At 37.6% G+C, this 25,595-nt stretch overlaps 1 protein-coding gene across 8 annotated transcripts in view; it reads left to right on the top strand.

The window, feature by feature from the left end:
* KCNQ5 (potassium voltage-gated channel subfamily Q member 5) overlaps positions 1 to 25,595 on the top strand; it is a 535,207-nt gene that overhangs the window by 410,468 nt on the left and 99,144 nt on the right. For all 8 annotated transcript variants that reach the window (XM_047732060.1, XM_047732062.1, XM_047732061.1 and 5 more), the window contains 2 exons: positions 21,330 to 21,505; positions 22,186 to 22,311. In XM_047732060.1, the coding sequence (XP_047588016.1) occupies positions 21,330 to 21,505; positions 22,186 to 22,311 (302 nt within the window). The remainder of the gene's footprint in view (positions 1 to 21,329; positions 21,506 to 22,185; positions 22,312 to 25,595) is intronic.

Raw genomic sequence — 25,595 nt, 5'->3', positions numbered from 1 at the left:
AACATAAGCAAAGATTCCACTTGAAAATGTTGTGGAACCACCTTTTTTGTCAGAAATAAAACATAAGGTTTTGGGTTTTTTTTTTTAAATAGTAAGAGAGAAAATCGTGCATAATTCAAGAACCCCGTTGAGTTAAATGCACAACTTACAGCCTTCCTTGAAACAAAAGGAAGTGATGAGTGAGGCTTTGCTTCATTTGTTGCTTTTGATAATTTTCCACTAATTCACTGTGGCTGTGTCCATGCCAGTCCATCCACTGTCTATTCCTGCATGCACATTAGAAAAGAGATGATAGTTTAAGAGCTGTATTTAGATAAGAAATCATCCTTTGAAGCTAAAAATACCAAGAAATTAGGAGTTGGGGTACCTGGTGTTACATGAATAGGAATAAAATTTCATGGTTTAAGTTGTAAATCATGATTATGGACTATCCCATATAACTCTTAATAATCATACTAAATTGGAAGAGATTATGATCCCTATTTTATATGTCAAAAAACTGAAACTTGGAATAAGGGCCTTATCAAGGATCACACAGCATATAAGCAAGAGAATCAATAAAAAAAGAGGAAGGAAGGAGGGAGGGAGGGAAGGAAGAGAAGGGGGAAAGGAGGGAGAGAAGGAGGGAGGAAGGGGAGATAGATGCACATCAAGTTCTGACTTCTGTGACACCACATTATCTCCCTGCACAACCCCCATGTGGCATAGGAACAAATAAATAAACCATATGGTGAGGTCTCATTCCTACCCCCAAATATCCCCACACCCCACAACAGACATTAACTAATATGAAGTCTAAAAGAAAAGAGATGTTAGGGGGCGCCTGGGTGGCTCGGTGGGTTAAGCCGCTGCCTTCGGCTCAGGTCATGATCTCAGGGTCCTGGGATCGAGTCCCACATCGGGCTCTCTGCTCGGCGGGGAGCCTGCTTCCCCCTTCCTCTCTCTCTCCCTGCCTCTCTGCCTGCTTGTGATCTCTCTCTGTCAAATAAATTTAAAAAATCTTAAAAAAAAAAAAGGAAAAGAAAAGAGATGTTAGTATCATAAAAAGTGCAGTTCCTTCTCTCAATGGTCATCTTCCTAAGATCTGGCCTTTATTTCAACTTTTTATTTTGAAATAACTTTATACTTAGTTAGAAATTGCAAAAATAGCACAGGGTTCCCATGTACCCATATACCCTTCACCCACCTTCCCCCAATGATAACATCTTATGTAAGTATAGTGCAATTATCAAAACCAGGAAGTTTATATCGATATATACTATTAACTAAACTGCAGACCTTATTCTTATTCACAATTTTTGCATTCACTCAATTTTTTTTTGCATTCACTCAATTTTTATATACACTGAAATGAAATTTTATCACATGTATAAATTAATTTAACCACCTCCACAATCAAGATACAGACTTTCCCATCCTCCTTAGAAATTTGGGGGGTTATCCCTTCAAAAGTAATTCCCTCCCCCAATCCTAAACTCTGGGAACCTCTAATTTGTTCTCCATCACTATAACTGTCATTTTTAGAATGTTATGTAAATGGAATCATACGATCAACTATTCAGTCTTTTAAAATTGGCTTTTTTTTTTTTGCACTCAGCATAGTGCTCTTGAGATCTATCCAGATCACTGTGTGTATCAATAGTTCATTTCTCTTTCTTGTTGAAATGGTATTCCATCATGTGGAAGTACCATAGATCATCCATTTACCTGCTAAAGGCCATTTGGATTGTTTGTAGATTTGGGCTATTATAAATAAAGCTGCTATGAATGTTCATGTAGAAGTTTTTGTATGAACATAAGTTTTTATTTCTCCAGGGTAAACACACAGGAGTAGGATTATAGGGTTATGTGATAAGTGTATGTTTATCAGAATCTTCCAAACTGTTTTCCAGAGCATGACCATTCCTTTTAAAATATAGAAATGCCTAGATCATTTCATGACAGTAAATTACATCTAGGCTGACTTAAATGGCATTTCTTATTTTCATAGAAAATATATGTTTCTGCTCTCTCTGTTTTTCTATGAAAATTATTTTAATAAGCAGAAGTTTCTGAAATTCATATTTAACCACTTGGTCAAGAAACAAATGAAAATTTAACCCATGAAGGAGGAGTTCTTCATGCTCTGGCAAATGAATGTAAATATGATGTTTATGTAGATGAAGTATTGAGGCAGCAATTAATATAAAAAGTCAATACTGCAAAAATTCCTGAAGCACCATTATTTAAAGCTAACTTTACTTTGTAGAGAGTCCTTATCCAAATAAACTTTACTGACACCAATACTAGTTATGTTTGACTGCTAGAGGATATAATACAATATATATTATATATAATATAATCACATTGCAACCTCAAAGGATGATTCCTGCAGAATAAATTGGGGATGCCTGGGTGGCTGAGTTGGTTAAGTGTCTGCCTTCAGCTCAGGTCATATCCAAGGGTCCTGGGACCAAGTCCCACAACAGCCTGCTTGCTGAGCAGGGAGCCTGCTTCTCCCTTTTCCTGCCCCTCCCCTGTTTATGCTCTGGTATACTCTCTTTCTCTCTGACAAATAAATAAAATCTTAAAAATAAATAAGAAATAAGTAAAAATGATAACATTTTCTCACCTATCAGGTGAGCAAAAATCCAAAATCTGACCACAGTCTTTTTCAGTTAGACTATAAGTAAAGAGGCACTGATATTCCATAGGAATGCAAAACGGTATCACTGTTATGAAAAAGTGTCAATATCTACTAAAGTTACATAGCATTTACTCTTTGACCCAGGAATTCTACTTCCTAATAGTTCCATCAGTGTATAGTAAATATTCAGTATAGCTGAATAAACTAAGAATGCAATAAAGATCTTTCTGTAGAGCTACAGAAGGACCCAAAATATATTAGGTGAAAGAAAAAAACATTGTCATATAGCATATAGAGTGTGTTACTCTTTGTGTAAAAATCTAAGAGTATATATTCATATTGCTTTTATTTCTATAAAGCAACATTGGAAGAATAGGTAGGGACAAAGTGAATGGGAACAGGTGGGGGAAATAAGTTTCTCATCATTTACCTCTTTTTTGTTTTGTAAGTTCTTACTTATTTCCAGTTAGCTAACATACAGTGTAATATTATTTTCGGGTGTATAATATAGTCATTTCACACATCCACAAAACACCCAGTGCTCATCACAACAAGAGCATTCTTAATCCCCATCAGCTATGTCCTCCCTACTCCCACCAACCTCCCCTCTGGTAACCATCCATTTGTTCTCTGTAGATAAGATGCTGTTTCTTGGCTTTCTTTTTTACTTCTTTATATCATTTTGATACTTAAACAATATAAATATATTAACTATTCAAAACTAAAAAAGAACTGTTGCCTACAGTGTAAATGTCTATTATTATCCGTGCATAGCAGTATTTGGGTTGATTGGTTCATATAAGATAGAGTTGTGCAAAATCTCACTCAAGGCATTTTTATCATTGCAAAGAAGGACAATGTCAGAGATAACCTACCATCGGATGTTCACATGAATGTCCACAATCCTAAGCTGAAATAACATTTAGCATTCTCTCTATTTCAATAGCATTTCTAACTCTCTTAACAAAACCCTGTTCTAAAAGGTGACCTACCATTTGCCTTAATTTGCTCTCCATATGTATCTTTATTTTCAAACTTGGAATTTCAGTCATATCTTCTCAAAAATTGCCCAAGGAGATTAAGTGAGGTAATACATGCGAAGTGCTTCCTATAGGGCCTGGCATGTAATACATACTCAACTGTTAGTGATAGTAAACTGAATTACAACAGTAATGGTGTCCGTGTATTCTCATCAATCCCAGAATTGATAAATACAATCCGAAAAAATTTGGTAAGACCTCTTTGGATGTTTTGTTGATTGTTCTTTTCTCAAATTATCTTCCTCAATAATAAATTTTTAGAATTTGAGAGTCTACATATCTTAAACAAGAATAAATTTTATTTTTAAAAAGGAAGGGAAGAAACCACACCAGGAACTCTTTGAGTCTGGAGCTCTTTAGATGTGATCATCACAAAAATGGTTGTGTTACAGTACCTAAAGGATGTTGGGGTAACAACAGGGGGTTACAATTTGTAGCTTTGTTTTTGACTGGTTTTCAATTGTGGCTTAACCTGTTTCCCCCAGGAGGACTTTCCTCACCCCTTAACTAGGTAAACTGACTCTGCACTACACTTCTTGATTTCCTCCTGTCATAGTATCCATCACCCGAGACTGGAGCCACTCCATTCAGTGTCTTCTATGTCAACTGTCTTTTCTCCCTGTGTGGGCCAAAGGTATTTGCCTCGACCACCTCCACCCATGCCCTATCCATACCCTTTACTGTTCTATACCCAGCTCCTCGAATTTTCTTGCCCTAATAAATGTGTATTGAGGGATTAAAAAATTCAGAACATTGCCAGCTAGTAGACATTCGTATGCAAAACCTCAAACCCCATTGCACCCTCTACACACACAATGTGAGAACAATATGAAGAAATAAAGAAAAAATGGGTGGCAGTTATCTAAGCAATGAATGCTAGAAAATAGCACCTTTGCCTCGGTTATCAGGAGGTTTCAGAAGAATAATTTTTGCTTGCATTTTTTTTTGTCTAATTGCTTCAGTTCCCTACTTTAATTTAGTCATGTGAATGTGCTGACATTTTTTTAAAAAGTGCGTATTTTGCCTGCTTGTATTCGTAGACAAGGCTTTTCTATTCCCATGCTGCCTTTTTCTCAATATTTTTACTCCTGCCTTTTGCAAAACGTTTTAAATATTTGATTTTAGCCCCTACCGCAGACTCCAAATCTGTGTCTGGAATTTAGAGATCAAAGTGCTGTAGCTAATCCCCAGGACATTTGCCATCGTGTGACTTAAGAATCCATCTCTTATCAAGTTTCTGTGGTTTTCTGGAGTATTTACCGGTCATAATGTTAAAATGTGCACATCTGAAACTATTTTTGACTTACATTTTCTTGATACTTCTCCACAGTTGGTTTGTGGGAAAATATCCTGCTCCTGAATGGTATCGAACTTGGTCAAATCCTCTCCAGCCTCTTTATAAAGGATTCCTAGGTTATAGCATCACATGTTTTCAATAAACCCTGTTTTATTTTTAAACAGAGCATGTCTTATTCAAAAAGCTCATCACGGTAAGGAAGGAATTGATAATGAAAAGAAAGTGAGTCCAAAATGGGATTTTCCCTCAGTGTTAGGATTGTTATGAGGCAATATGTTTTGCAATCTGAGCCGCAGCTTCCAGAGGTGGTCGCTGGGAATTCCAATTCTGTCTCTGGAAGTAACATTGTATTATCTTTTATGAGCCTCTCTGGAACGCTATTTCTTTCCTTTTAAGCATGAATAAGAACTGCTATATACTTTGTAAGGTTCATAACCAGTAACACATAAAAGCAAATGTAGAATTTTGAAGTTCTTAAAACTTCTTGTGTGGTGCTAATGAAGGCAAATTTGGCAAGGATTTTATAATTAAAGATGGAACTTCGACATTTAATTAAACAAGATCCATTCGGTTAATAACTCCCCAATAGATACAGATAGATGGACATCATAGATCTGTACATGGCACCAATTAGGATTTTCAAAATTATAATGAGATTCAGGTGTCTATTTGTGGCAGGTAGTTACTCAAATTCACTCCTTTAAAGCACTATGTTGGGGCGCCTGGGTGGCTCAGTGGATTAAGCCACTGCCTTCGGCTCAGGTCATAATCTCAGGGTCCTGGGATCGAGTCCCGAATCGGGCTCTCTGCTCAGCAGGGTGCCTGCTTCCCTCTCTCTCTCTCTCTCTCTCTGCCTGCCTCTCCGTCTACTTGTGATCTCTCTCTGTCAAATAAATAAATAAAATCTTAAAAAAAAAAAAAAAAAAGCACTATGTTTTCATTCTTCACAGAAGGAAAAGTCCATTTTCACACCCCAGTGTTTATCCCTAAGGATTATCCAGAAGCCTAAACTTTATCCATTTCTTATTTCTAAAAATAACAGATTGTGCATTGAAAAAGATTAAGAGAGCCAGGTGTACCAGGTAATTCTCAATTTCCCCAGATAATTTTTAGAATGAATTGCCATCCATAGGTGTCCTTTGCTTAGTGACATTTTAGCTGAAATGGCATCTCCATCTGCAAAATCCAAATAGCACGGTCTATTCAAAGAACTTCCTGAAGATATTCTTTCAAAAACTTTTAGTAGTAGGTGATGATTAATCACACCTGCTTGTCATCTGGAAATAGGGTATCGAGTTTCTCAAGAGAAGATTACAAATCCCAATACTAACCATAGCTGGCTGCTAAAATTCAGAGTCCGTGTCATTCAGCTGCTTAGAGTAAGTGCAAAAAGGGAGCATTGAAAGCCAGGATTTTGTTTTTACTCAGTCAATTTAAACCTGCAGTGGCATTGTTTGACTGATGTGTAAACACTCAGGTTAGGACACTGAACGAGCTACCTTAGCATTGGATTTCATCATAGGATGTTAGGGGGTTTCCAGCAGCAGTTTCAACCTTGATCATTCACTGGTGGAGATCCAAATCTTTTTTTAGACTTGTAGCCAAATACTGGCATGAGGCTCTATTGAACTGAAACTGACTGCAGGTTTGGCGTTTGGTATGCAGGAGAGTAGGTACTTGGAGAACATTTTAAACATCTGAGGATATCAGCGTGGGGAAACTGCTGCTTCTAAAAGCCTTTCTTGTACTTTCTGTATCAAGGAACCTAAGATAAAGCCATGGTGTCATTGCCCTAAAACATGTTCTGAATATCCAGAAATACACGTGACTCTTCATCTTTTGATTTATTAAGAGCTGATGGGATCACACCTAGGTAATTTACTCAAGATACTATGGCGTGCCCTAAATAGGCTGTGTTTGCCTCCTACTCATTACAATGGTTCTCAGAGGTCAAATGCTTCTTTTCTGTTTTATAAATAACAGAAACACAGCTTCCTTACATCCTCCAATCTGTACTCCATATATGAAATTAAATATTTGTAGTCACACTCTGAAGCAAAGTCTCAGTATATTACTAATATTGGAGATTAGTGCTATAGCATGAAACACATGCATGTGTGTACGTGTGCTCATGCACGCATGCATGCGCGCATACACACACACACACACACACACACCCCTATGCCTGACTCTGCAGCCTTGACCTCTCTCTCTGAACTCTAGCCTCACCTGCCATCTACCAGATGTCTAGAAGGCATCTCAAAATCAACAAGGTCGAAACTGAACTGCCCATTTTACCCCTCAAATGGGCGTCATTTCTGCTTTCCTACCCCAACCACAGGATTTCCCCATCTCAGTAAATAGCACTTCATTAACTCAGTCACTCAGGCCAAAAACCCAAAAGTCACCCTCAGCCTCCCTTCTTTGTGTCACACCCCACCACCAACCCTTCAGCAAGTCTTGACATCCCTGTCTTCACAGCGTGTCCCAAATCCAACTCCTTCTCAGCTCCTCCTCACTGAACCTTGCCCTTCTAAAACTGCTCTCCCTTTTGTCCAGACCATCATGTGGCTTATTTTTTTTAAAGATTTTATTTATTTATTTGACAGACAGAGATCACAAGTAGGCAGAGAGGCAGGCAGAGAGAGAAGATGAAGCAGGCTCCCTGCGGAGCAGACAGCCCGATGTGGGGCTTGATCCCAGGACCCTGGGATCATGACCTGGGCCGAAGGCAGAGGCTTTAACCCACTGAGCCACCGAGGCGCCCCACATCATGTGGCTTATTAACTGGACTCTCACGTCCACTCTTGCCTTCCAGCCCCGTCTTGTTCCGTTTCCCAAAGGCAGCCGGAACAATCTTGTAGAATACAAATGGGATCCTGCACTCTTCTGCCCCAAACCCATTCCCAACTCTAAGGATGTGTAAAGCTCTTGCCAAAGCCACCATGATCTGACCAGGGCCCCTCTCCCTTCCTCACTCCACTCAGACTAAGTTGACCTTTCTCTCTCCCCCCAAATCCAAGAACCATGCTTCTGCCTATGATCTTTATATTTTTCTCCCTAGAGTGCTTCCTCCTGGATAAGGTCACAATCAGCCCTTCACTTCTTTAAATCAGGGCTCGAACATCATCTCCTCAGAGAAGTCTTCCCTAGCCATCTCATCTGAAATAGCACTCCCTCTCCTCTATGTCTCCATCCCCTGCTCTGCTTTTTTTATTTCTCAAGACACTTTGTTACTATCTGGCTTTGTATTCTGTAATTATTGATTTGCCTTATGTCAGTCTACCCCAATAGAACATAAGCTCCTTGAAGGCAGAAAAACCTTCTGTTTCATTCACTGCTCTATCTCCAGAGCACGGCTTATAGCCATCATGCAATAAAAATTATTTGTTGAATCAACTAGTACATGGATGAAATAACTGCCTTAACAGTTACCATGAGAAAAATCATTTCCCAAACAGTCCCACTACTGCATCACCATCCAACCATTTAATGTCCCAACAAAGAATGTACCACTTAGAATTATAGGAACTTGGAGTTACAAAGTTCCCTGACCACTTTTCACTTCAATGCATCTCCCTTTGAAGATATGGAAACCAGCCCCAAGAGAGAAGGAGTGACAAAACTAGTTAATGGCAGAACTGATGGTTGAACTAGGTATAGATCACTTTTCTTTATGCTTTCACACTTTGTTCTGCACATCTCTGTTCCTTTTGAGAGGTTAGAATGTTGTGTACATAGGCAAATATAATGGAACCACATATTTTAATTCTTCCTTGTCTTGCTGTTCTATTGGCAATAAAGCATCTGGTATATGATATATATAAGGCACTAAGAAATTACAAATTCATGCAGAAATGGTCCTACCACCCAAAGATAATCCTTGTTAGCATGCAGGCATGGGTACTTACAGTATTTATTTTGATATATACTGTAAGAGCACAAAATCCTTTGAAGGCAAAATTGGGATCATCTATGTATCCTGCTATGTAATCACTTATTTACAAAATGATATATTGGAGAAGACATTTTCTCATCTAATAAATATTCTTCTAACACATGATGTTTTGTGATTACATAGTTATCCATGATACTACTACTACTAATAATAAATTAGATAAAATTTATTATGTGTTGGGGTACCTGGGTGGCTCAGTGGGTTGAGGCCTCAGCCTTCAGCTCAGGTCATGATCTCAGGGTCCTGGGATCGAGCCCTGCATCAGGTTCTATGCTCAGCAGAGAGCCTGCTTCCTCCTCTCTCTGTCTCTGCCTGCCTCTCTGCCTACTTGTGATCTCTGTCTGTCAAATAAACAAATAAAAGATCTTAAAAAAAAAAAAAAAGTATTATGTGTTAGCACTGTACTGAGATCTTTCAAATGCACCAACTTATTTTGTTCTCACAACAACTCTGTGAAATAGGTAATTTTATGACTCTCATTTTGCAGATAAAGAAATGGAGGCAGAGGATTGAGTAACTTCACCTGGGTAACCTAGCTGATCAGAAGCAGAGCCAGGACTGGGGCTCAGCCACATGAGCTGCATAGGGCTTTCTCTGAATAGATAGACCATATCATTTTTGATAAATCCACTTTTATTAGAAATTTGGATTATATCTGATTTTTACATAATTAATGGAGTATAATAAGCATTCTTGTGCAAACCTGTATTGGGAACCACAATTTTTTCATTAGATTCCATTCCTAGAAGCAAAATTACTGAAAAATAACAGGTTATGAGTAGTTAATACTTTGGGCAAATAATGCCAAAATTCAGACCCCAAAGAGTTATACCATTTTATTCTAAGACAAAATGTCTATGAAAATGTTTTTCCTCTTTCTTATTGCTGGTATTGACTATTCATTTTATAAACTTTGTCAGTTTAATAGATTAAACTGGGGCCTGCATTTTAAATTTCAAAGCAAGAACTTAGAAAGAACTTCTTTCCATATGTGTATCGGCCATTTTTACTTCTTCTTAAGGTAAATTTGTATTTGTGCCTTCTGTCCAATTTTCTACCAGGATATTTTCTTATTCATTTATTTTTATATTTTAAAGAATATCTTTTTCAGGTTTGTTTGTTTTTTTGTTTTTTTGGTTTTTTTTGGATTTCGATCTATGTGGGGCTTTTTTTAACATATGGAATTTTTAACTTTCATATATTCGTACCTCAGCTTCTCCACTGCAAAATATGGGCTATTTAGCTGTATTATTCCTAAGGCTCTTGAAATAATGAAATATTAATCTATTTCCTTGCTTACTATAAGCACATAACCCATCAAATAATCATCCTTCAAATAAGTGTTGAACATTTACGCTATGGTAGGTCCCGAGCTAGGTGCTGAGGTTACAAGGACAAATAAGTGTTTTTGCATGCTTTCAGTTTCTTAGAGTTACTGGAAAAGACTAGCATGTAAACAGGCCACTGCTATGAAGGGTAGGAAGGGCTCAGGGTAGTACGTGTCAGAGCTCTGGGCACTAATAGTGTGAAAGCAGCCTTCGGGGTGGGGGAGGGAGGCTTTCCAGGCAAAGCAGGAGCATTTTCTAAAGCTCTCTGAATGCCAGGGATCAGCATTCCGTCTTTGTTCCAGGTATTGAAAAAAAATTGTTGTGATCAGAGAAGGGATATAGTCACTTTTTTAAAAAGATTTTATTCATTTATTTATTTGACAGACAGAGATCACAAGTAGGCAGAGAGGCAGGCAGAGAGAGAGAAGGAAGCAGGCTCCCCACTGAGTAGAGAGCCCGATGCAGGACTTGATTCCAGGACCTTGAGATCATGACCTCAGCCAAGACAGCAGCTTTAACTCACTGAGCCACCCAGGTGCCCCAGTCACTTTAACACTTTAATCTTGCACTAGAATATGAAATAGTTTAGGGGTGCCTGGGTGGCCCAGTCAGTTGGGTCTCCATCTCTTGATTTTGGCTTGGGTCTTCATCTCCGGGTCATGGTATTGAGCCCCACGTGAGGCTGCACATTTAGTGGGGAGTCTGCTTGAGTTTCTCTCTCTACCTCTCCCTCTGCCTCTCCAACTAGGGCTCTCTTTCTAAAATAAATAAATAAATCTTTAAAAAAAAAAAAGACTTCAAAATAGTTTTGAGGAAGGAAAGACAGAGTTTACTCCTGGCCTAGTTCAGTGCTCGCTTCAGCAGCACATATACTCCTGGCCTAGTTCAGTCCTAAAGACTAGTCCTCTGACCTGGTCCAGCTCAGAGATGGCAAGGATGGCCAGGAGAGAGGCAGCATAAGGCTGAACTAGGGAGGAGACAAGATAAATGGGAAAAGGAAGGTCGAGGTGAGACATATTCTGGAAGCAGAATCAACAGAGCTGAACACCTCAGTGGATATGACATGAGGGAGGCAATAAAGAAGATGTGAATCTGTAAGCTTACTATGCAATCTGTATCAGAACTCGGAGTTCTTTTCAACTGATAAATTTATTCTAAAGCTTACCTGGGAAAATAAGTAGGTTTAGAATAATTGATAAGTTTTCTTAAAAAAGGAATAACATTGAAGGGATTTTACACTAATGTCTAGTGTCACACTGATATAGGAATAGACAATAAAAGAGAGTAGAACCCAGAAACAGACCTCTCCATGAGCATATGGAAACATTCAGAAAAGGATAGATTTTTATTAGGTAATACTGGAAAAATTGACTATCATATTCAATAAAAAGTAAGATGAGTTCTTTACCTGACCACAAAGACAGACAAATTCCATAGACGTTAAAGATTATATAAGTTAGAGTAATGCTGGTTGTTACACAGACCCTCATATTTCATTAACTTCTCAACATAAAAAAGTTTACTTCTTACTTGTTCAGTGAAATTCAACTTACTTGTTCATCGAACTAGTTCCTTACTAGTTCAATGAAGGTACTTCTTGTTGGGGGTGGGGTGTGTGATAAAGGCTCTGCTCAGGGCAGACATTCAGGAACCCAGGGTGACAAAGGCCCTGCCGTCTTTAGCATGTGGCTGCTAAGGACATGCTTCATAGCAATACCCAGGGGGCAGAAAGGAAAAGAGAGAGGGCATAAGGCTCTGTGCGTCCCCTCAGCCTGAAAGTAGAACACTTTATTTCCATTCATTTCCATTAGCTAGACTTAGTCCCATCACCCCACGCAGGGGCAGGCAGACCTGGAAAATGGTGTCCCTGGATGGGATGCCTCTTCCCAGGGATGGTTCTACACCTCCAAAAAGAAGCACGCATCTGTGGCGGACAGCTAGATAACTTTGTCGCAAAGACTATCCTGAATAGTAAAAGTGAATATGTTAACTAAAGGAGCATCTAAATACACCAAAATAAAATGTAAGAAAATACTTTTACACTCTTGGGCAATGTCTTTCTAGATGACTTGACTTCTTCAACTTCTAAATAACATGAGATACAGAATGAGTAAAGAAAAATAAGTGATGTCTTTGCCTATCATGTTGGCAAAGATTACAGATTTATAGGAGTCCATGTAATACCTGAGAATGCTTAGAACAATATCTGTCATACGGTAAACCATTACTCTGTTAGTCGTTACTATTGCTGTTGTTATTTTTATTAACATTACTTTGTATTAACAAGAGACAGAGAAATAATTACTTTCTTATTTTTAAGATTTTTTTAATTTTTATTTATTTATTTGACAGAGAGACACAGCGAGAGAGGAAATACAAGCAGGGGGAGTGGGAGAGAGAGAAGAAGGATTACTGCTGAGCAGGGAGCCCGATGCTGGGCTCGATCCCAGGATCCCATGACCTGAGCTGAAGGCAGACACTTAATGCCTGAGCCACCCAGCTGCCCCTGAAAAATAATTACTTTCCTACATTGTTAATAACAATTGGTACCATCCTTTGGAGGGCACTTGGATATCAAAATTCAAAATGTGCCAACATTCAACCCATCAATCCAATTCTTTAGGAATTTATCCTTAACCTACAAAAATATGTGTACTTAACTGTACTAAAAATATTTATCCTTAACCTACAAAAATATGTGTTCATTTCAGCATCATTTTAAGAGCAAAAATTCAGGTAACCTGAAATTCATTAATAATTGGCTAATTAAATAAATTTCCTTCCTGCCTTATACTACATATGTCTAGTGTTTTGATATTTTATAGCAGCTACTATTATAATTTTAAAGCATATATCTTATTTAAATCATCCAAAATTTAACTTATAGTGAGGCCACTAAAATTTAGAACAAAAAAGGTGGTGGAAGAATATTTTATTTGTTGCACTTCTGTTTTTCCCAGAGATAACAAGATGAAATGAGTTTAAAGTGCAAGAGGGAAATTTATGTTAGCTTCCAGGGGAAAGTTTCTAAGACTATAACATAATTTACAAAAATTTAAAAGCCGAAAGTCTCCAGACAGGTTCCAGGAATCAAGATGTACCCCCTTTGTGGTTTACCTCCATAGAATCCATCTATTCTTACAATTACTAGTTTAAAAGTGTTCAACCACGATTTGCTTAATCCATATGATTTAGTTCTTCCCATTATGATTTGAAATTAAGCCAGGTATGGTAAAATACAATTTCTAGTAGATGTATTATGCCACGTAATTATAGCAGCAAAATATATCCCATCAAGTTCAGGTGTACAGTTCATCTTGCTTTTTTCTTTTAAGTTTTCTTTCAATTCCAGTTAATTCATACAGTGTTATATTAGTTTCAAGTGTATAATATAGTGATTCAACAATTCCATACATCACACAGTGCTCGTCACAAGTGCACTTCTTAATCTCATCTATTTCCCCCTTGCCCCCACCCACCTCACTCTGGTAACCATCAGTTTGTTCTCTATAGTTAAGAATCTGTGTCCTGGTTTATCTGTCTGTCTGTCTCTCTCTCTGTCTCTCTCTCTCTTTTGCCCTTTGCTCATTTGTTTTGCTTCTTAAATTTCAAGTAAGAGTGAAATCAAATGGTATTTGTCTTTCTCTGACTGATTTCACTTAGCATCATACTCTCTGGCTCCATCTAGCTGATGGAGCTAGATCACGTGGTTGATCTTGCTTTAACCCAATCTTTGGGTCCATGTTAGGGTAGCCTTAGATATGAATCCACCTTATAATGAGGGATTTTCAGTATTTCAGTGACTAATCCCTTTTACACAAAGTCCAAGGTGATCAATTTATATCGATTTTGCTGACTAAATAATACTGTGGAGTCTAACAATATACTCTTCTACAGTCCCTATGTGTCTTAAATTATCATTATACAATATTTACTTCATTCAAATCTTTGCAGTCTCCTCAAATCTCAAGAATTCATCCATAAATCATTCTAAGTGATTCAGTAAGTATGTGAACCTTCTTACTAGAACCATAAGCCTATATTTCACATTTCTAAGGGGCTGCTAGTAATCAATAACTATCTTCACTACTTCCCAACTTGTTCACATTTGTTTCCTTTGGGAGAAGTAGATTTTAAGAGCTCAGGATTATGTGCCTTTTTTCCATGCAATATAGAGTTCCCCCTTGTTTATTAACAGTTCTATTTCTTCCTCTAGCCCCATTTTTTCTCGATGTATCCATAAAAGTACCATCTGTTTTTAGTATCATTTTCTTTCTGCATTCTGCTGTCTCCTGAATGCTTCATGTGGTAACAATTTATTCCTGCTTTATTATCCATTTGCTCTCACAGCCCACCTTCTTCTCTCTATCCCACTCCACCCACCATCACCCTGGATTTTCTTTATCCAAGGAATGGTATACCATTACTTTTAAGGGCACAACTTTGGAGTCAAGAAATGACCAGCTCAGCCACTTGGGATATTGGGCCTTGACTAGTGGATCACTGCACGTCTTAGCTCTTTGTTTTCAAGAAGCAGATGGTCCTAATATTTTCTAGCTCATAGGAGTACTAAGTAAAGCCATGTACATTGGGGTTTCCCAGGGTGGCACTATAGACATTTGGACTAGGTAATTCTTTTCTCTGGTAACTATTCTGGGCATTGTAGGATGTTTTGCAGCAACCTTTACCACTAGATGCCAGTAGTAATCCCCTCTCCAGTTAAGACAACCAAGTATGTCTCCAGACATGGCTAGATGTCCCCTGGGAGGCAAAATCATCCCCACTGACAACACTGATGTATGTAAGGTATTTAGCACCATGCCTAGTACATGGTAGAGATTTAATATGTATTTGTGACAGGTTGATGATCTAGTGGATTAATGCATATTCATTTCTAATGCAAACATCTAATATAATATTTGACATTCAATTAACTGCTTAATGCATGAATGGATAAACAAACGAATATGAAGCCAATAATCTTTGAGGGTTGTCTATAGTTTCTACCTTATACTAAAATGTGGTACATGCACTTAAGACAAGGCTCCTCTCTTTCAAAAAACATTTTAGATGATTAATTGCACAGCTTAAGTTACTCTGCCCAGTTTTTCTCCAGCCTTATTGAGATACAGTTGACATATAACAATTTAAGGTGTACAACCTATTGATTTGATACACTTGTATATAGCAACTGATCATTAGCTAACACCTCCATCACATCACACAATTACCGTTTCTTTTTTGTGGTGAAAACATTTAAGATATAGTCTCTTGGCAACTGTCCAGTATATAATACAGTATCATTAATTATAATCACCATCCTGTACATTAGATCCCCAGAAATTATTCATCCTATTACTGGAAGCATATAATCTTTGACCAGCATCCCCAATTTCTCCCACCCCACAGCTCCTGCTAATCATAGTTTAGTCTCTGTTTCTAGGATTCAACTTTTTTAGATTTCACACAGAAGTGATGTAGTCTCTGTTTTTATGAGTTCAACTTTTTTAAAGATTTTTTTTTAATTTGACAGACAGAGATCATAAGTAGGCAGAGAGATAGGTGGAAGCAGGCTCCCTGCTGAGCAGAGAGCCCTATGTGGGGCTTGATCCCAGGACCCTGAGATCATGACCTGAGCCAAAGGCAGAGGCTTTAACCTACTGAGCCACCCAGACACCCCTGAGTTCAACTTTTTAAGATTCCACACATAAGTGATATACAGTATTTGTCTTTCTCTGTCTGGCTCATTTCAGTTAACATGATACCCTCAAGGTTCATCCATGTTGTTGAAAACATTACAATTCTCTTCTTTCTCATGGCTGAAAAATATTCCACTATTTTTAATATTTTGAGGAACCTCCATACTGTTTTCCATAATGAACATACCAATGTACATTCCCACAACAGGGCCCAAGGATTCCCTTTCCTTTACCTCCTCACCAGTATTTGTTATCTCTTGTCTTTTTTATAATAGTTATTTTCACGGGGTGAAGTAGTATCTCACAATGGTTTTGATTTGCATTATCTCATGATTAGTGATGTTGAGCTCCTTTTCATGTATCTGTTGACCATTTGTGGGTCTTGTTTGGAATAAGATCTATTCATTTCCTCTGCCCATTTTTTAAATTGGGTTATTTGTTATTTTACTATTGGGTTGTATGAGTTACTTATATATTTTGAATATTAGCTCCTTATCAGATTAGCGATTTGCAAATATTTTCTCCTATGGTACATTGCCTTTCCATTTTGTTGCTGCTTTCCTTTTCTATACAGAAGCTTTTTGGTTTGAGGTGGTCCCACTTGTTCATTTTTGCTTTTGTTGACTTTGTTTTTGGTTTCAAATCCAAAAAACCACTGTCAAGATCAATGTCAAGGAACTTACTCTGTTTCCTTCTAGGACTTTCATGGAGTCAGGTATTACACTTACATCTTTAGTCGATTTTTGTGTATGGTATAAGACAGTGGTCCAGTTTCATTCTTTTATATGTGGCTATCCAGTTTTCCCAACACATTTATTGATGAGATTATCTTTTCCCCATTGTATATTTCTAGCTCCTTTGTCATTAATTGATCATGTATGCAAGGGTTTATTTCTGGGCTCCCTATTCTCTTCCATTGATATATGTGTCTATTTTATGATAATACCATGCAGGTTTGATTATTATAGCTTTGTAATATAGTTTGAAATCAAGGAGCCTGATGCCTCCAACTTGTTCTTTTTTTCCCCAGATTGCTTTGGCTATTTGGTGTCTTTTGTGGTTCTATATGAATTTTGGAATGGTTTGTTCTATTTCTGTGGAGAATGCCATTGGAATTTTGATAGAGTTTGCACTGAACCTGTACATTGCTTTGAGTAGTGTGGACATTTTGACAATATTCTTCCAATCCATGAGCATGGAATATCTTTTCACTTATTTGTGTCTCTTTCAGTTTCTTTCATCAGTGTCTTATAGTTGTCACCAAACAGATTTTTCACCTCCTTGGTTAAATTTATTCCTAAGCATTTTATTCTTTTTGATACTATAGTAAAGAGGATTTTTTATTTGTCTTTTTCATAGATCGTTGTTAGTGTATGGAAACACAACTTATTTTTGTATATTGATTTTGTGTGCCACAGTTTTACTTAGTTCATTTATTAGTTCCAATAATGTTTTGATGGAATCTTTAGAGTTTTCTGTATATAATATGTCATCTGCAAACAGTGATGGTTTTACTTCTTCCTTTCCAATTTGGATGCCTTTTATTTCTTTTTCTTGCTTAATTGCTCTGGCTAGGACTTTAGATACTATGCTGAATAAAAGTGTCAAGAGTAGGTATCCTTATCTTACTCCTTATTTTAGAAAGAAAATTTTTATTTTTTATCATTGACTGATGTTAGCTATGGGGTTGTCATATGTGGTAAAATAGGTGATGGGGATGAAGGAGGGCACTTGTAATGATCACAGGGTGAATCATGGAAGTGTTGAATCACTATATTATACACCTGAAACTAATATTACACTGTATTTTAACTAACTGGAATTTAAATAAAAACTTCTTTTAAGTATGCAAATATAATCCTTTGAGAGAAAGACTAAGATGGGCATTTCTGCCCTTTTCTTCTGCACTGAGCCCCCAAGTGGTAGCCACAGAGGTGCTCACACCCATTAAGAACTGCTTCTTTGTTTGCTGTATAGTCTGGTGGATCTTGTGGATGCAATCCCCATTGGCTTTCAGAACAAGCTGTTTGGAAGGCCTGTCCCTCAAGTGGGAGTCTTAAATTTAGGAGGCTAAATATGGGGTCCAAACCCTTAGACTCTCAAGGAGAAGCTGGGATGTGGGAGTTACCTCCCATTTGTATGACACTATGCTAAGGGTGAGGTTTAAGGCAAGATTATGTCTCAGCCTTTCCTACCCATTTCAATGTGGGTATTTTCTTATCTGCCAGATGCTTAGGAGTCCCTCAGATGGTTTCTGGATTTCCTTCACAGGGAATTACTCCACGTGCAAGAGTTTATTCGGCGCATCGCTGGGAGGAAGGAAGCGCAGGAGCCTCCTATGTCACCATCTTTGAAGACTGCCCCTAGCTAATTTTATAAAAAGGAAATCTTAGTGAGATTTATGCACTTTAATGGATGATAGCTATGAATTATTACGTTTCAGTAGAATTCAAGATGGAATATTGAAGTGATCCTTTGATTAAGAGTATTTCAGTTTCTTTTTTTTCTTTTAAGATTTTATTTATTTATTTGACAGGAAGATAGAGAGCACAAGTAGGTAGAGCGGCAGGCAGAGGGAGAAGGAGAAGCAGGCTCTCCTCTGAGCAGGGAGCCTGATGCAGGCAGGGCTTGCTTGATCCCAGGACCCTGGGATTACGATGTGAGCCGAAGGCAGCCGCTCAACCGACTGAGCCACCCAGGCACCCCAAGAGTATTTCAGACTCTTATTCTAGTTATTAAGACACTGGTATGGTCAGAGAACAAAGCTCACACTACCTTGAGTGTTTAATCCAAATCCATTCTATAAATATTTATTGAGTGCTTATCATGTTTCAGGCACTGTTCGAGGTACTTGGGATACAGCTATCCAACCTCATAGAGCCTCTATTCTATAATGAACTACAAAAATAATAAATACATATATAAAAACAAAAGAGTAGTCATAACCTCTAAAATATTAGCCTGGGAAATATTCTAGCCAGCACTGACAGTGAAATTCAGTGGAGGACTGTAATCTAACTAGAAACATTTTTGTGACTGCATTCATCATTTGCCATTTGGTCGCTCATCTGTGATTTCATTTTATCAAACTCCCAACTTTCTCGTCTGATCTGAATTACAATGAGGGTGTTAAATCACATCTGTAGTTACCTTTGCATATTTTGTGACTTCAGACACTTAGATTATGATTCACAGTGTGCGTAATTTTTTAAATTGTCTCCAACAGGCAGTGTTGCTTTTACTTTGTCTTGGTTTTCTCTAATGAACGAACTTCATAGCTTCATACATTTTGTACTGTAGTCTACCAGCACGATGGCTGATTCTTTTACATTAAAACAGTATGTGCTTTTTGTGCCTCCCTTTTCTCATCTGTAAAATGGGATCTGTAGAAGACCTAAGTAACACAGTTGTTACAGGGATGAAAAAATTAACATTCATAAAAAAGACAGAACTAAAGAAAGTGCCAGGCATGCCAGTAAGTTTTAAGTGCTGTATTTTCTGCATCCCTATCAGTCATTTGCTTACTTCTCCTATCTCAAATATTTTAACATAGCTAATGGAGTATTGTTCCTTTTTCTTTCCTTTGTACACTTGTAATGAAGCAGGATTACAATGAGAAATAAAAGCAAATACATATCTAGCAGGACCATATAAGAAATGTCTCTTTGTCTGTAAACTACTTGAATCGGGAGTAAATCCCTCCAAATGATGCAAACCAAGAGACATTTTCACACTTAACTTTTCTCTAAAGTTTTTTTTTTTCTGATTTCAAAAGACATTTTCATTATGATAAAATGCCATAGTACAGAAATTAGTACCTTAGTAAAAGTCCCTTTACCCACATACTCACCCCACTCTCTCTACCTCTGGAGATAATTAGTGTTAATAATCTGTATATATTCTCACATGATTTTCCTGGTCATTATTTTTTATTAAAATAAGATAAAAAAATAAAATAAAATAAGATCATATTGCACATAGAGCTTTGCAACTGTCTTTTTATTCACTTAAAATATGTCTTTGGTGTCTGGGTCAACACATTTAATTCCTTCTCATTTCCAACAGCTGCAGAGAGCTGTTACTCAAAGATGTGCTTGTGGCTCTCTGTGTACCTACCCACAAAGTGGTTAAAGCCCTTCAGCTGACCCTTGTACCACCAAACATTCCAAGTCCTGACCCAAAAGGGGCACCAGAAGAGCCATTCAATTATCTGCCCCGTCCACCCCCGGAGACCAGCCTTCTCTCAGTTCAGGGAGAAGGGCCGAGCTGGATGACAAATACCCATTCATACAGCAGTTAATCCTGAGGATCACAGAAAAATTATAAACCCGGTGCCCTTGAAGTAGAACTCCTCTCTGGAGTGTGGATGCCCAGTCATGTGCAGCCCACTTGCAGCAGGAGAGAAATTTTATTTGAGGATGCTAAGGTCAAGTTAACTTCTTTTAAAATTGCCATAGGAGGCCATTCATCCCTACTTCACTTCTCCCACTTCGAAGTCTTCTTCCCATCACTCAGATATTTGCCCTTGGAGCAATTAAGTCCCCTTTTATCTTTTCTATGCTTTTATTGGCCGCTCTGGTTCTCTTTCTTAGCTTGCAAAAGAGCAGATAGTTTTCAATATGTCAAATAAGTCAATATATATGTCAATTTGTCATATTTCAATATGGCAAATAAGTCAGATGTCAAATGTCAGACGTCAAATATCCATTCCCGTGCAACGCAAAGTGAGTATAATTAATACTCTATTGTAACAAATATGCTATTATTTGTGTACCAAACTTACACATTATTGACCGGCCAGGTATAAAGAGTACTCTATGCAGAGAGCTTAGAGTATCCAACTCAGCTGAGGCCTTTTTAGACAGTATGTAAAGTCGCAGACTCCACAACGCAAGGGAATTTTTGGCAGAAAGGAACTCCAAGCTTCTTTGGCAAGAAAGCAAGAAATGTGATTATACCAAACAACACTTCTGTAGCCACACGAGCTAGGATGCCTCTGTGGCATCCAGCAGGGGATGCTGAGGACGGCAATGCTCATGAAACCAGAGCCCAAATAGCCCTGGTGCTCCCTGGAACACCGAACTTTCCAAAGGCCACTGTCCATCCAGTTCTTCCAAGCTTCTGTAGCAAATGGTTCACAGTTGCATAGATAAAGCATCGACTAGCCAAAGGGTCAGAACCAAGGCAATACGTGGATCCCGTTCTCTGCTTCGTCACTCTTCAGGTGGCCCGGAACCCCAGTACCTCTGCTCCAGGCTGGGGCTCAAGATCTGTTTATTTGTACTACAAAGTGGTCCAAGCGAACCTTTCTGAAACACTATTTTGAGCAAAAAAACTTCCATGTCCGGCTACTTATGGCTATTTCAACCTGTTTCTTTCAGATACCATTGTTCTTATCGCTTCAATAGCAGTTGTTTCTGCAAAAACTCAGGGTAATATTTTTGCCACGTCCGCACTCAGAAGTCTCCGTTTCCTACAGATCCTCCGCATGGTGCGCATGGACCGAAGGGGAGGCACTTGGAAATTACTAGGTTCAGTGGTTTATGCTCACAGCAAGGTAAGATTTGCTTTCTAAATTATAGAACAAGCCTTTGGAAACTTTTTCGTTGATTGCTGTGGAATATGTAATGAACCCATCAAGCAAACTTAGTCATTTCAGAAGCTGGTTAAAACACAATGTATAATGGATTATTTAAAAGTCATCATACGGGTCCCAGAGGGAGGGGAATTGGGAGAAGGGGCAAAATTGGTGAAAGGGAGAGGGAGAGACAAGGTTGCAGTTATGGAATGACTAAGTCACAGGAATCAAAAACTGGGTACAGGGATACTCAGTGATACTATAACAGTGTTGTGTGGTGACAGAAGGTACCTACACTTGTGAGCACAACATAACCTACAGAGATGTGGAATCACCTGAAACTGATGTAACATTGTGTGTCTATGTTACTCAAGTAAAAAATAATGTTTTTCAAGTCCTCAAGCCTCAAATAAATTATAGTAAACCCATGTCTTTAGAACACTGTGCAACCAAAAAAAAAAAAAAAAGAATACTGTGCAACCATAAAAAAAGCTGAGAAGTTGTTCTGTTCCCTGGGACATCCTCTGTTTAAAAATTAATATATATATAATAAATATCCAAAAAGTAATAAAATGAATACATAGATTTTTTTTCCTTTTTCACAGTTTTTTGTTTTTTTTTTTTAACCTCTAACAGTCTTCCATTCCTTTTATATCTAGGAATTAATCACAGCTTGGTACATAGGATTTTTGGTTCTTATATTTTCATCTTTCCTTGTCTATCTTGTGGAAAAGGATGCCAATAAAGAGTTTTCTACATATGCAGATGCTCTCTGGTGGGGCACAGTAAGTATAAAAATCTGTTTTTATTTTTTGGATGTTGTGAAATGTCTCCCTTGAATACAGTGTAATGATTTCTATGAATCATTTATGAAAGGTCTCATAAAAAACATTAACTTCTAAAAGAGAGTTATGTGAAAATATACAGCACTAACTAAAATTGTCTAAAGAGTTTTCCCATCTCTATGGCTCACAAAATTAAGTTCTCTTATAAATCATCAGAAGTATTTCTTGAGTGCTAGATTGTTGCCAAAATAAGGGTACATTATTTTTTTAAACTGTGATTAAAATCTTGACAGGGTTGTTTGTTTGTCTTTGTGGAGCACAGATTCTGAATGACCAATTTTGCATCCGTTTACCACTTATCAAAAAAGTTTTTTTCTGAGGTTTAAAAAAAAGGAATAGTAGCTGAATGGAAGTTAAATTATGGAACAAGAAGTGAAAAAGAGAAAACTGATAACCATCTTTGAGGTCAGAGATCATAGACACTTAGTTTCAGATTTTTCCACTCAAAAGCCTGCTTTTCATTTAAATTGTTATTAAAGGATCACTTGCCAAACAGATAAAAAAATCATGACCTCATACAGACCTGTGCTAAAGATTTTAACTCCTTTTTTTAAATTTGTCATTATTAATGAGGAAGCTAGTACAACGTTACATCCGGTTCAAAGGACTGTCCAAAAAACAGAAACGTATAAAGATCAAAAATATTGAAATGAATTCAAATAGAGGTAAAGGTGTGTGAGAGGGAAGTCAATTAAACCTCCCTAGACAGAATTTATTTACATGTCTATAGACAAGAATTATTTTGCAATGCTCCCAGTTATCTATAACTTACAGAGCTGCAAAATAGCTCAAAAGCCATGAAAAATGCAGAGCCCCATAAAGTCAGAAGTTGATAACCTGGAAGGGTGTGCTCCAAGCAAGGCATAGTTTTCCATTAAAGCAAAAATCTTGTCTGCATTGTAAAGAGTTTATAAAACAGTCATTGAAACATGGGCCCTAATAAGATAAGAGAATGCTTTCTGTAATATATGAACTCTATTTCTTTCTATTTTATTCCTTAAGACATTCCAAAAGGGTGTTTTGTGAAAACATACAGCATTTATAATTGTCTAAACAGCTTCCCATCTCTTTGACCCAACAAAATTAAGTTCTCCAATAAATCATCAGTAATATTTCTTGAGTGATAGATTGTCACCAAAATTAAAATACATCCTTCACCTAAACTGTGGGCAAAATATGTATAAGTTGGGGGGCACCTAGGTGGCTCAGTAGGTTAAGTGTCCTACTCTTTATTTCAGCTCCGATCTGATCTCAGGGTTATGAGTTCAAGCCCCGCATTAGGCTTTACACTGGGCATGGAGCCTACTTAAAAAATAAATATATGTATTTATAAGTTGGTTGTTCATTTCGTGGAACATAGAGTTAAGTTTCCCAATTCTTTCATTGTTCTGTTACTCATCAAAAGTGCATCAGTGAGAACTAGAATTTTTGTCAAGGACAAAGAAAAGTTGTCAGGGCTTGTATTGAACAGAACTTGGTATATTTATTGGCCACACAGCAGCAGTAAAATGAATAAGAATCAGAAATAGCTTCACCTGAAGGTTAGGATTTTTTTCCTAAATTATCAAAGTCAGTGTCTTCAAGATTGTATCGTTAGGAACAAAGCAATCTAGTAGTGTAATAATTTGGTTCCCAGCTCCTCCCTCCTACCCCACAAGCATTAATGGACATTTTGAAAGGAGGAAGGAGGAAAACCTGAAAGAGAGCAGTCGTGTGACATTCTTGAAATACCTTTTAGATGTAGAATGCAAGTGAAAATCTGTGACTCATTGTGTGATAAACTGTGTAAACAGAAAACAGGAGGCTTTTCTAGCCAGCAAGGGGAAGGCAGTTCATTATCCCAGGCTTCAAAGCAACAATTTGAATTTAAGTTTAGTTTCTGTTTTTCTTTGATAATTCTAACGTACTTAAATGCTTGAGACATTCAAGCACCTGTCCCATTGAGATGCAGTCGTTGGTGAGTTCAGCCTGGCCACTCTTTTCCTTCTTTCCAATAGTCTTCCTTTTGTCCTTATTACTAATCAGAATTGCTGTATTGTATGTTAAACAGTGTGTGGGAAACTCTTAATATACTGCTCACTTAGTCACAGGCTTATTTCTTTTGCCAGAATAACCCACGTAGCAGGTTTTCAAAGGTCATATCTTTGACTTTCAGAGGGGAAGTAACATATTTTCATTGATTGCCATTTTCAGTAGTCATATTCTGACTAAGCTTAACCTGTACTTAACGGGTTCTTTGAATGGCCTAATTATTTCTCCATTTAAATTAAAAAAAAAAAATCTGGTCTTGAATAATCTTCTAAGATGTCAAGCTTCTAGGAAAAGGCCTGTTGGTCCACAGTGGGTTTGTTGATATTAACTGAGTCATTAATGAAATTGTCTGAAGCCTAAAAATATACAAAAAAAAAAAAAAAAGTGCTTATTATTTCTATTCTTTTTTTTTTTAAGATTTTATTTATTTATTTCACAGAGAGAGAACACAAACAGGGGGAGCTGGCAGGCAGAGGGAGAGAGAGATGCAGGCAGAGGGAGAGGGAGAAGCAGGGTCCCCACTGGGCAGGGAGCTGGATGCAGGGATCCATCCCAGGACCCTGGGATCATGACCTGAGCTGAAGGCAGAGGCTTGACTGACTGAGCCATCCAGGCACCCCTATTTCTATTCCTTATAAGAAGAACATATATTGGGTCTCCAATATGAAATAAAATAAATTTAGAACATTATACCTTTTATTATATATTGTTCAAGACCTTAGTAAAATATGTGGCTGGATACTTTCTAGTTAAAATTGTCTATGTTGCACATAATGGACACCTTGCTAACTCTGGAAGTACCCAGAATTAACAGAGAAATGAAAGCACCCTGAACTAGTGTTTCTAAGTGTTAGACTTCAGTTAAAAAAAAAAAAATAGGAGATTCTCTTCATTAAGAAAGCCCAAATTATTGACATTAAGTATCAAAATGCAGTTTGTGGTTTGTGGGTACAATATTTCAGTGAATTCTGAATCGTAATTATTAACATCCTTTTGTTAAAAAAATATCGAGGGCTATCCCCAAAACCCACTTTGGGAGGGATTCATGTGTGATCAGCACTACTCAAAGCCAGTAACAACTCAAACAACTCTGATCCCTGAAGACAATTCCGTACCACCTAGTTTGTTAAATAAGTGTAATAATCAATATTAAGGGCCTGGTACTAAGACCACAGCCAGTGCCCAATCAAAGA

This window comes from Lutra lutra, chromosome 6 (assembly GCF_902655055.1).
Source record: "Lutra lutra chromosome 6, mLutLut1.2, whole genome shotgun sequence".
Classification (NCBI taxonomy): Eukaryota; Metazoa; Chordata; class Mammalia; order Carnivora; family Mustelidae; genus Lutra; species Lutra lutra.
Note: the sequence above shows the minus strand (reverse complement) of the source record. Positions and strands in the feature narration are given on the sequence as shown.